This window comes from Anoplopoma fimbria, chromosome 7 (genome assembly GCF_027596085.1).
Source record: "Anoplopoma fimbria isolate UVic2021 breed Golden Eagle Sablefish chromosome 7, Afim_UVic_2022, whole genome shotgun sequence".
Taxonomy (NCBI): domain Eukaryota; kingdom Metazoa; phylum Chordata; class Actinopteri; order Perciformes; family Anoplopomatidae; genus Anoplopoma; species Anoplopoma fimbria.
The window spans coordinates 6937722-6951432 of NC_072455.1; the positions used below are offsets into that span (position 1 = coordinate 6937722).

Genomic DNA, 13711 nt, shown 5'->3' on the forward strand with positions numbered 1-13711 from the left:
TGTGTAAACGTTAATTAAAGACACAGAATAACTTTCTGTCTCCAGCCACAGAGTAGCCACAGAGCAGCTGTAGAGCGGAAGCCATGCAGCCAGTTGTGTAAGTAGTTCTGTTAGCTGTTAGTTGATAGCCAAACAGATCGTCAAAAACAGTGAAAGAAAATAAACTGTTTTCCCCCATGGGTTTCTGGCCGCAGAGCAGCAGCTGAGAGGCAGTGGAGTCAGCTCTGAGCTCTGACTCTGAAAGTCTCAATAAGTTGAACAAGCAACACAAAATATTATTAAAGATGCACCACAAAATAATAATTATAATTAATAATAATAATAATAATAATAAAGCCTTTATTAGTCCCATAATGGGGAAATTACAATTCTCTGCATTTAACCCATCCCGGAGGAGCAGTGGGCTGCTAAGAAGAGCCCGGGGAGCAACTCGGGGTTAGGTGTCTCGCTCAAGGACACCTTGGCATGTTGACTGTAGAGGGGTTCGAACCACCAACCCTGTGGTTACGGGACGAGCACTCTACCTGGTGTGCCACAGCCACCCAAAATGGTGTAAAGATTACATTTTATGCCATCAGCTATGCACCTCTATAGTAGGTCGGCAAGCCTATCCCAGCATGCCATAGGACATATTTTGATCTGTCATCTCATTGTTTTGGTTTGACATATTTTAGTTGCATCTCACTTCTCTTATGAACCCTGTCTAGAGCCACACCTGTCAGCTGTTTGCATCAGCTCTGATAAACCTAGTGCACACTGCCTGCACCGCACCACAGTCACACACAGTGAGCAACTAGACAGTGAGCGGGTTGGTGGAGAGCAGAACAAATGTTAAAGGAGATTGAACATTGGACTAATTTGGCCAAAAACACAAGTTCAAATACAAGTTTCTCAATGTCTGCTTAATTTGTAATGAAGTAACTGTGTGCTTACATGTTGTTACATGATTATATGAACAAAATCAATTAATACTGCTTTAAAGTCCGTGATTCATCTGAGCATAACATCTTTCAATGTGTAAAAGCAGGAAGAAAATATAAAACTAATCCATTCCTTTCAGTAAAATCAACACAATCACTGCCTAGCTGTGCAATCACCTACAGTCAAACTTGACATGCACATTTACAGAGTTTATGTGGGAATGGAGTCAACTCTAATTGGAGGCAGTTATCATTATAGTTGTTTTGCTTAAATGACATGTTCTATAACCATACTCTGCCAAACAGGAATCAGTGCTAACTGTAGCTACTACGAATAATCTGTACTTCAGTTCTGGAGCTATCTCCATGACAAAAAGTTATTAACAGGAAATTCACTACCATACATGGCAAAATTGACCCATTATGCCATGTATGAAGCTAATGAATCCAGGAGCTGTCCTAGTAGTTAAACATTTCAAATGCTCAGAATAAACATAGCACATTCATCAGCTTCATCCCCAGTGTGATCACCATTAATACTGTTGACATGTTCCAGCCTGACCTTGCTTTAGCTCCAGGCATCATCAGGTCACTGCTTAACCTCACCCTGTCTGTTGTATGTTGGTATTTATCATTGAACACAAACCTTGATTGACAGGATTAAATCAGAAATGAGGTATGTTGTTGCTGATGTCAACTGCTGCAGTGCACCACTCAGATATTATGTATCACACTCAAAGATGAATAAATTAGCAAGACCAAGCATATTGTGGTCATTTCAGTATCAAATATGAAGTGTGAATATGACTAGGAATATGAAAAACAGTGGTTCAGAAAATGTGACAGTCCAGATTTCTCCCACGAGGTCCCCGGGGAGGCAGAGGGAGCAGGCTGTCCCACTTGTATTTCATTTTGCCCAGTCTGGATGAGTCTCTATGGGCACATTTTGGCAGTCATAGTGGCCCCGGTGGGAAGGACTGGAGCCTTTTACATTCTGCTGTCACAACACAGTCGAGCCAAGGGCATGGTGGTTAAGATTTGACTCGAGAACAGGGCTGTAAAGGCCTGTGGATCCCGGGGGGTCTGCTAGGACATCGCCTCCCTCAAAAGTATCTGAGCAAACTTACAGTATATTTTGGAGGGGAGAGTTGTGGGAGAAGCACACACAGAGTAGGAAGATGACTCAGCAGTTTTACTCCTCTTTCAACAATATACAAGTGTATGCAATCAGCAAAAGTTAGCCAACAAATAAAGGAGAGGAGATCAAACAAGCTGACTACAAAGTGTTTCTGTAATAAAGGCCAATATATTTTCCATCAAGACATAAAGATTAGAAGAGCTTTTTTATTTAATGTATGTGCCCCACAAAAAGGAGCCTCTTTCATTTGAGCTTCCACTTTCATCTGCACGATCTTAAAAGCATATTGATATTCATTAGGGACCAGCAGATGGAAAATGCCTTCTTGTTATGGTCATTAACAGTCTGTCAATTGATCCTGAGTGTTTGAATCCCACCCTGAAATATCTCTTCATTTATATGGTTCCATTCTTGTCCTTTGTCAGCAGAACATTAGAAGAAACATCTGTGAAATATAAAGACTTTACTTTTCTGTCCCGAATTAATAGCAGTTGCCAATCTGTTTTGTTGTTAATATAAATAATCCAGGCCAAATGTTTAAATGTTGTCCTGTTCAGGTGAAAACAGGGATTTATATTGTCTTTATTTTTAGGAAAAAATAGACTTTACTTACTTTAAATTGATAAGTTAAAACCAAAATGTGTCTATTGAAACTTTTAAATCCTGCATTTGAGGTTTGGGCAAAATTCCATAAAATGACACAAAAGTTTTACACAGTTCTGACATGGATTTCTTCCTCTGTAGTACATTGACCAAACCCTACCTGCTGAGTCGCCCTACTTGTACGGCCTTCATCCCAATGCTGAGATCGGCTTCCTCACACAGACCTCTGAGAAGCTTTTTCGCACGGTGCTGGAGATGCAGCCCAGGGACGGAGGAGTCGGTGAGGGTGGTGGCACCACACGTGAGGAAAAGGTCAGTATTTACTGTACACTACATGTCCAAAATATGTAGAGTATGTAGAGAGCCAAACATTACACCCAGAAGTGATTGTGAACACCTCAGCCTACACTCCTAGTCAGGGTTCCAGTTCATCCCGTAGGTGCTGTCGGGGCTCTGTTCCTCTACACCAAACTGAGAAAACGGTTCATGTATTGACCTGTCTTAATGCACAATGGCATTGTCATGTTCAAACTGTTGCCACAGAGTTGGAAGCATACTCCACTATATCATTGTATGCTGTAGCTTTTTAATTTGACTTAGTTGGGTCTTTGAGGCCAATAATCAAAAATGATAATAATATAAATAAATAAATAAATAAAAAGAGAGAAATCACTGAAAGAAGAAAATAAATAAATAATTAAAAAACAAATAAATATTTCTCAAATTCTATGTATTAGTCTTGTTGACCCTAAATACTCTAGAAGAGGTTCCCAACATATGTCTCTTAAACTTTTCTTTAGTACATTGATGATATTTTCCTCTCCAATCTCTCCATTTTTCAGAACTTCTCTCGCTGAAACGTACATTGATGTTATTTCTCTCACTCTTCAAAGCCCTTTTTGCTGCTTTATCGGCCCTCTCATTCCCATCAACTCCAGCATGGGCAGGGACCAAAACAAAATGAACAGACAGCTGCATTTGATAAATTCCGAACAGTGATTGTAGTATTTCATACATTAAATCCTGGAGTGGCAAAATTTCAAACTCATTAATACTGCACAGGAATCTGATGCAATTACCACTCTTTCTGGCCTGATGTCCTCCACCCATTGTAAGGCAATAACTATGGCCATCTTCTATATGCTACACATCCATAGTCTAGAACTGATCTAATCAGACCTATATATATATATAGCTATCAAATCAGGCCTGTCAGCTCTCCACTCTGTTCCCACCAAGCATCTCATTACGTTTAAAAATGTTTTACACTTATTTACCATATTATCAATGTTTACATTCCAGGTGAGTCTGGTATCAAACCACATTCCTAAAAATTTGAACGAGTCTACCCTTTTCAGCTTCTTGCCATACAAGTACATTTTGACCTCTGTTCCAATTTTCTTTCTTGTGAAGAAAAGCATATTTGTTTTCTCAATAGAAAATTTAAATCCCCATTCCAATGTCCACTTCTCCACTTTTTTGATTGTTTCTTGCATCTGTTTCACAACATATTCCACATTCCTACCTCTTTTCCACAGTGCTCCATCATCTGCAAATAAAGATCTCCCTATGCTTTGTCCAACATTAGCATACACATCATCAATCATTATTGAAAACAGCAAAGGACTAATTACACTTCCTTGTGGCGTTTCATTGTCCACCAAATGACTGGCGAAAAACACCTTCCTACTCTCACTTCTATAGAGCGTCCACACAAAAAATCCTTTACCCATCTGAACATTTTACCTGATCTTCCTAATCTTTTCATTTTGATTAATAATCCCTCTTTCCACATTAAGTCATATGCTTTTTCTACATCCAAAAATATTGCTACCACTGTCTCCTTATTCACTTGTGCCTTTCTTACCTCTGATTCTAGGCATTCTATGGGATCCATTGTTCCCCTTCCTTTTCTAAATCCACTTTTGTGTTTTGACCTTAGATTCCTTGTTTCCAAATAATATTTTAGTCTTTCTGTGATCATACGCTCCATAACTTGTGTGAAGTCAGTGCTATTGGTCTATAGTGAGTTCAATCAGGAGAGACCATTCAAATGAGGAAAAGATAATCATTTATTATTAACAGATGATATGTGATGATAAAGTCTTGACAGAGTCTTTGGTGCTTGGAATCTACGGGGAGATTTGTCATCGAGGGGTGTCTGCCCTGAGCAGCAGCAAGATAAAGCTCCCAAAAGGAAAAATTGAATAAATATAACAGCCTAATATTTCCCCCAAAAGACTGTTTACTTACCAAGCCGAAATTAAACGGGTCACATATGATTGATGAAGATGGCAAAAGCTGCTAAGAGATGAGGCATAACAATGAGCATGACAGAAATTTGAGGAAAGGAGTATCAACAATTTACCATGAATGAGTAGGAACAGGAACAAGCGTTGCAATGACTAGGTCAGCACTGACCAGAGCATCTACAAGAACTACTTTTTTGAGCTTGGCCAGCAATAACTTGAGGACAGCAATGCCCGCTTGCAATGTATAGGCTCTAGCCAGCATTGCCACATTTAATAGATTTGGCTAAGCAGTAGGTCTCCATTACCTGCCCCTTTTAATGATTCATACATCACTTGCAGGGCATTGAATGGATTTAAACAAAATAGGTCAGCAGTGACCTGAGAATTAGCAATGCAAAGGACACCACTTCAATATACGATGAACATGAGGTCACTTATAAGAACACGATGATTGTGAACAATTACAGATGCAATCAAAATATAGCAGATAGCCTATGACAAAATTAGGAGACATGAACAACATGCTCCAATGACTAGGTCAGCACTGACCAAAGTATCTACAAGAACTACTTTTCTGAGCTCATCCTGCAATAACTTGAGGACAGCAATGCCTTGCTGGCAATTCATAGGCTCTAGCCAGCAATGGCTAATGGTCAGTAGTGACCTGAATAGCAACAGTTTGAGTTTAGAAATGTGGCTAGTGTACTGGAATAACAGGCGTGACATTTGATAGATTTGGCTAAGCAGTAAGTCTCCATTACCTGCCCCTTTTAATGAATCATACATCACTTGTAAGGCATTGAATGATTTAACCAAAAGAGGTCAGCAGTGACCTGAGAATTAGCAATGCACCACGATACGATGTACATGACGTCACTTATAAGAATGAATGATTGTGAGCAATTACAGAAGCAATGAAAATGAAGCTGATAGCCTATGACAAAATTATGAGAATACAGGAATATTATCCCCTTGTAAAAGTAGAATGGATAGGACGCTACTTACCAGATAAGACGATATAACACCACTTACCCGATACAACTGATATGACACCAGATATCAGAAGATAATTAATATGGGCAATAAGTAGAATATGATAAAAATGGAAGGATTGCAGAATAGACATGAGTAGTTATTAGCAGAATGGGATGGATACAACTAATTGATAAATAGGTGAATAAGTAGTAATAGAAACCTGGATGTGAAGAATTAGCTAAATAAATGACTATTAGTAATTTGTTGAATATCTTTGACTGGAATTAACAGATAAAGGAAACAGTGAGCAGCAAAATAGCCGTTGAACCAACCCGCCACCACCAGTTATATGCATGTATCGAAAATGTGGGCAGGCATGATTACGGAAGAATTTAGATGCTTAACAAAGCAGAAATTGGCAAATTATGATAGCAGGCCACGAGAGGCAGCAACGAAAGATCAGTGCCAGTTAAAACATGACATACAAGGGATTTAGGGCAAACTTAAAGAAGTATGGGCAGAACCTAAACAATCAGTTTATCTATACTTATTGTATAGAGCAGGTCAGGACAAAAATCGATATTGACCCAACATGAGATTCCACCACAATGCTGCTTGTCCAACAAATGCAATTCCACTAACTGATCGCCATGTTGCTGTTGCAACGCATGTGATTTCCAAACCAAATCACCCAATGGTGCTTCTGCAATGATTGCAATACCACATGACAGAATAAAGTTTCCAGCATGTGAGGTCAGGAGGACCATGGTTTGATGACTGAGATTAAGATAGGTCAAAATGCAATATATGTAAATAACCTTTATTTAACTAGAGAGACACATGCTGAGATTAAAACCATTTTATAAGGTGAGACCTAACCAAGACAGGGTCAGATAGCAGCATCCAACACATGACAGGACAACAGTATGAGGACACTTTAGACCATGATGCATTGTATGAGGTCGCGTTAGACCATGGTGCCTTGACTGTGACCCACTTAACAGAGTACCAGAGATAGGAGGAATTGGGAGATAGCTATGAATAGTAGTATCTAGAAGAGCGCAATGAATAACAAATTCATGAGTAAGTAGAATACATCAACAGGAGGACATCCTGCGATGGAATTGCGCCGCTAAAATGCTAAATCAGGCCGTGATGAAAAGGGGGCTGGGCTAATGACAACAAACAAACAATACCAGCCACACACTGAGGGATTGATAATGACTACTTAGCCTTAAAATATAATATAATATAATATAATGTTTTTTAAAAAAGCTTTCAATGAGCTGAATGATTGGGGCCAGAAAGACGTAAATGTAATGTCGAGGAGGTTTCTGAGTGGACAGTGAGCAGCATAGTGGCTGCGTAGCAAAATCTCCACCACCAGTTATATGCATATGTATATGGAATCTGAGCAAGGCCCATTTATGGAGTGAGCACTTTCACTGCCACGAGAGGTTGCGACAATGACTTGTGTGGCAGCTAACTGCCTGAAGCTATCACAAGAATCATGAAAAGGAATGCTCACATTGAGGAATGATGACGACTGATTTAACCATGAAAGTGAGACATTTGTGTTCCGTTGCCGGCCCCAGACATGAGAGCTTATGCAGTCAGGTATCTCACACAATGCTGTTTACATCAAATCTGGAGTAGAGGGAGGCCAGAGTCTGAGAACCACTGACCGTGAAATCCTTCAAAAGCCCACAGATGGACATATCGTCACAACTTCCGAGTGAAAAGAAATACACCGGCACACCATGAAATAGAGAAGGCGTTTTGCCAACTGAGCATGCTTGCGGTTGAGACGAGGATAGCAATGACCAGCGCACTTGCTTGAATGAGGCCAGCGTGATCCTGTTTATGGACTTCAAGAGCTGCGCTGATGTGGATAACTTCTGAACATGTCAAAATGAGCATGCCCTTTGCATTAAGGTTTCCCTACAACTTCAGTGTATTTGAGTTTAAAGTCCCAAAACAAACTATACTTTTAGTGATGTACATAAGTGCCATAGGATGGAGACAGCTACATTAATGTAAGGATGAGAACCTTACAAGTTATCCATTTTTTACAATGACAATTTCTGCAAGTTTCACATAGATGAGCCTAGAGGGTTCTTGGTGGTACAGGACGTGTGATGTGGGTTGTGAGGGCATGACGTTTTTGTATTGAGAATGCAGCACGGCAAATGCTGTAAATACTAAACCCCTAGGAAACAGAGGGGTTAAATATTTCCTGACTGCGTGTGTCTCTAAATCCCTGCTTCAAACGAGCCTTACAGACACCCATTGTAGTACAGGTAGATTAATTGCGATTTGCAAATTGCGTCGGTTTATATTGAAAACACACGTAAACTGGGATGATTGAGAGCGCGCGTAGCAGCAGCATGAACGTACTGAAGGTAGAGAGACAATCATATTTAAAAAGAGACAGCAGCAAGATGATAGTCTAACGATCTAATTGTGTTGCTGTGCTATTGGATAGAGGAGACCCGCTGATCTAAACAGCTGATATCATGATATACAGCCCCGAACAATGACAGTGAGGAAATCATGAGTGAGCATGCATGAGGAGAGAATGGCAGATGTATGAGAAATAAACTACAAGACTAAGCATACAAGAGTATTGTCTTCCTGACTGAACTTACGCTAGAGCTTCATATGGATTGTTGGGATCCTTTCCTGGTTTCCTGATGGGTTTCTCTAACTGCTTGTTTCCAACTTTCTGGTAATTTTCCTTCCTGCCAAACTTTGTTATATAAATGCAAAATCATCTCTAATGCTACATCAGACAGATGGTTCAACATTGTGTAGCAAATCTCATCTTTACCTGGAGCAGTCAGACCTGATTTAAATATTGATAGCTTTATTTTGTGAATGGAGAATTAATTGCGTCTTTCCTCTCCATCTGTTTCCAACAATTCTTTATTTGCTTCACTTGTTCTATGTCTTCCACCCAAAGCCTCTTCTGACATATTCCGAGAGCTATGGACCTCAACCAATGCTTTAGCTAATATTTCTGCCTTTGTTTCCTCATCATTAGCCAACACCCTGCCATAACTGGGTACCCCCACTCCAGCTTTACCCCACTCATTTTCTTTATTATTCCTCAAACTTGGTTAATGAAGTGCTTCTCCCTATAGTGTTAAAAAATGAACTCCAATACTTCCTTTTAGCTTCTTTGATAGTTTTTCACACTACTTCTTGCATTATTTTGTACTGTATGAAATTTTGGAAATTGTGCACTGCACTCATCATTCCACCTTGGAACTAACTTCCGCCTCTTTGTACCAGTTTTCCTTATAATTGTCTGATTTGCAGCCCCAATTATAGCATCTCTCACATTTTCATTAAATATTTCTACATCTTGTTCTCTGTCTATGTTTTAAGAAATTGATTCACTGATTTCTCTGAATTTATCCCACTTAGCCTTTCTAGTTACTCACCTCTCTGCTGTATCTTCTGAACCCACCCTGCTTCCACTTCCTACTCTACAGAAAATGGGGTAATGATCACTTCCAACAGTAGAATGCTTCCATACCTCCCACATACAAATAACTGCGTGATAGATAGACTGTGATGCTAATGTCAAGTCTAAACTTGACTGAATTGCAATTAATTCTTGTGAAACTCCCATCATTTAAACATACAAGTCCCAAGGAGTCCATCAGATCCTCTACTATCAAACCGTTTCTATCAGTCCTTTCCCCTCATTAGAGAGTACTATGAGCATTAAAATCACCACACCAAATGACCCTTTTCCTGTCTAGTTCCTTTATAGCCTCAAATGCTTCTGATTCCAGTCTTTGGCATGGATGTAGAAATTCACAACAACCAAACTTTCATCCCCTAACCACACTTCAACAACTACATACTCTAGGTCTTTTCCTTTTTCTATTTCTCTATAAGAAATTCCTTGCCTAACAAAGGTAACACATCCTCCCCCATTACCCCCTTTGCTATCCCTTCTTATGGACACATATCCCTGAATCACAAAATCTAAATTTGGTTAAAGCCATGTCTCTTCAACACATACTACATCTGGTTTATCTTCCAAACTATTAAGAAAACCTTTAAATTCTTGGCCATTTGCCCATAAACTCCTTGCATTCCACTGCAGAGTTAACATGATAATTAATCCTGTGAACATGATTATTTGCTTAACTGTTCCTGTATTTTAAGCTCTTCCTGAACAGACATCCCAGTCATACCATGGATAATTAAATATCTTGCTGCACTCTTAACTATTATTTCAATCTTCTCAGATCTCCCCTTTGCTTGGAATGTGCAGTTAATGTGCAAACTTCAGCTATGAAATACACAAAACTCTCCTTATTTACTAGCAATACATTTCTATCTCCCATCTGACTCTTTGTTGAGACTGTTGAGACTGTTCTTTCCTTGGTATATCTTTACCCTCCTCTCCACTCTACTCTCCCTCTGAACCATCTTTGCTGCTTCTGCATATGATATATCCAAGTTCACTTTTAGCTGCTGCACTTCCACGGCCTTCTTTCTCACTTCACACCCACCATAGGCCACACTATTTCAGCTCTGTCCCTACCTCACATTTCCCATACTCATGCTCCCTTCCACATCTTCGACACTTTTGTTTCCCTTTGCACCCTGCTGCAATATGTCCATATCTTTGGCATTTGAAACACCTCAAAGGTGGTGGGACATACGCTGTTACAGTGTAACTTATATATCCCACTGTAACTTTGCCAGGCAACACCCTCTCTTGGAAATCAAGCAACACTGAAACTATCAACTCTCTCTCCCCCTCTTCTTGCTTGCAGACATTTAATCCCAATAACTTTACCACCTCTTATGTTTGATCTCAAATTCTCCACCTTTTCCTCCACTGGGATACCATTTATAACCCCTCTGACAAAGGGCCCATCACTAGTCTTCTTAGCTTTCTCAACTATCATGTTCCACACTTTTTTCAGCTTCATTGCTTTCTCTCTCTGCTCCTCGTCTTTACACTTGATTAACAAGCCGTCATCACCCAACACCTTCGGCATGAAAATTTCGCCAACTTTTTCCTTTAACCCACGAGTCAGTGCCACTGGACTAACTTTCCTTATATCATTTCCTTCCTTGAATTTCAAAATCACTTGGAGGCCCTCATTTTCAACAATCCTCCTCCACATTACACTACCTTTCTCTCTCCCTTCCAAACTACTATCAGAGACACTACTGCGATTCCTGACTCGTTTCTTTTTCCGTACTTCAGTCTAGTTATTGAAATTCATATCCTCACTCCCTCCCTCTCCATCACTATCACCCGCCATCCTTAGTCCATTCACAGATCAGTTAATGCACAATCTGCCGATACCACTTCTCCAAAAAAGATGGGGCTGAGGGTGGAGCCTGGTATTATGCAGAGGCCCGAGCCAAGGACCATACCAAGAGCTCTGACAGCATGGGGGGGATCTGGGCGGTTTTGTGTTACCTTTTAGTTCTTGTCTGTGTTGTCCTCCCCTGTATGCTTTTGTTGGTTTGGTCAGCCAGTATATAGGTTTCCCTCAGTTTCATTCTGGGAGGTCTGGTAATGGCATTGATGTCTTGTTTTGTTAGCCTTATTTTTTAATAGAGTTATGTTTTGTTGACTTCTTTTATAGGGGCCCTATAACTCTGTTAATTAATTTCTTTGTAGTTGTTGTAAAAATAAACCCACTTTTGAATTCAAAACCTGTGTTTCCTTTTGCCTTACCTGCTTGGTCCACGACACAACCCAACAGAAACACTCCCCACAATTCCTCTTTACCGCTGCACTGAGAACAGGAGTCAGTTATTTGTCCAATTGATGACATATTTTGAGCTGGGCTGCACTTATGTTGCAGTTCAATCTGAGATCATAACCTGCACAGTTTTCCACTCAACGCTGTTAAATGCACTGCAGTTTAAAATAAAGGCTGATGTTTTATAGTAAGAAATACTTTTACCATTAGTTCTCTTTAAAAGTCACTGAAATGAAATGGACATACAAGAGGACATACAAGAGTAGCAGGCAGCCAATCTGAACCTAAATGCAGGCTGTTATGTCTATTGTACAACAAAGTAGAACCAGTTCATAGAAAATGTTAATTCTTAAACATATTTCACATAAATTATCAGGCTTTTCACAATAAGTTTCCATGGTAGGTTACATCAGACTTCAACTTAAAAGTCCTTTATGAAACTTCCTGAATGAAGCCTGATTTACTTAGCTTAGTTACACCACTCTAGTAGCCAACATCTGAGCCCGTCTGTGTGTGTGTATTCCATTCCTCGATGTATTATGATGTGTGACCTTTCTGTCTCAGAAGCCTGGATACTCTTGTCTTAACAGATGACAGCCATGCACAGCCTACAAACGAGGCTCACTTAGTATTCAGCGTGCTCAGTAGCTGCCAAAGCCAGATCAGATATTTGAACTGAAAAATCCATAGATATGATGACCTCATATCCTTTGTTCGGCACCTAATCCGTTGATTGATCGCTAATGCTGGTTGCCTTGGGAAAGTGTTGACACGGGCATTAGCTTTCATCACTTACCCTCAAAAATATGATGTGAGCATTGATTTTCTGGAGGGATTAGACTGTTATTGAAAACAAAGAGCTGCCTTGCGAAATATATCTTCATGAATATTTATGGAACTGTCTATTTCAAACTGTAACACTTTCTCAGGCTGTCAGCGTTTGCACTACTGAGTTTATCTCACACTGATAACCACACCTCTTTGAGCTCTGTTACTTATCTTCTTTAGTATCTTTAATTGTAGCTGTAAGATGGACCTATACAACTAGATTTTGTACTGACAATTCCCTCACTCACTCATTGACACATTATCAGGTGCGTGCAGTGCTGGAGGAGATTGTGGAGAAGCTCCCGGAGGAGTTCAACATGGCTGAGCTGCTGGGGAAGGCGGAGGAGAGGACTCCCTACCAGGTGGTGGCATTGCAGGAGTGTGAGCGCATGAACCTCCTCACACAGGAGATCAGACGCTCCCTCTGCGAGCTTAGCCTGGGACTCAAGGTGAGGAGACAAAGGGTTCACTACTACTCCACCAAAGAAAAGTCTTAAAAATGAATTCAAACTTGTGTAGCATAACTGTGTTTTTTCTTTGTTCATACCCCATTCATAATCTCATGACGCTTCTGATTTGTCCTGTGACCCTTTGCAAAGGACCCGACCCCTAGCTACATAACCACCGGAATATACCAACTGTAAATCAAGTAGTTAAACTAGCTCCACCTGCAGCAGCTACAGCTGTAATATGCTGCCCACACACTGAGGGGCCATCATTTGCTTTGAAGACTTAAAGTAAAATTAGCCGATAATACTTCTGTGCTTGAAAAAAAAAACGACTTTTACTTGTAAATTTGAGTAATTTTACATTATTCTAATTCTTCTAAGTAAAGGATCAGCATATTTTTTTTCACCACTTGCATACAGCTGAAAATATCAAAGCTGTCATCAGTTATGATCGCCAACAATTCAACCAAGTTTATCCTTTTTGGACTTGAAATCAATTATCGCCTGCTATTATCTGCATGATGAAAATATTGCAACATACATAATTATGTTGAGGTTCTTCAACCTCACTAGATTTTGTTTGTATTGTTTTTTTTACTTTTAAAGGAAAAGCATTACCCTTGCTAAATTTCAGTAACTCTCATTAATGAGTCTGAATTGAGTTAAACAAATGTCATTTAAAAAAATTTACAGCCTTTTATGGCGAGGCTGCATTTATTCATTTAATTTACACATCCAGCAACATCTGGAGTTGTGTTGGCCACTGGACAGATGTGTCCAATAATCACTCTCTTTTAGC

At 39.8% G+C, this 13711-nt stretch overlaps 1 protein-coding gene across 3 annotated transcripts in view; it reads left to right on the forward strand.

The window, feature by feature from the left end:
* Positions 1-13711, forward strand: part of dnah9 (dynein, axonemal, heavy chain 9) — a 129917-nt gene that overhangs the window by 110182 nt on the left and 6024 nt on the right. For all 3 annotated transcript variants that reach the window (XM_054601309.1, XM_054601307.1, XM_054601310.1), the window contains 2 exons: positions 2803-2973; positions 12730-12912. In XM_054601309.1, coding sequence (XP_054457284.1) covers positions 2803-2973; positions 12730-12912 — 354 coding nt within the window. The remainder of the gene's footprint in view (positions 1-2802; positions 2974-12729; positions 12913-13711) is intronic.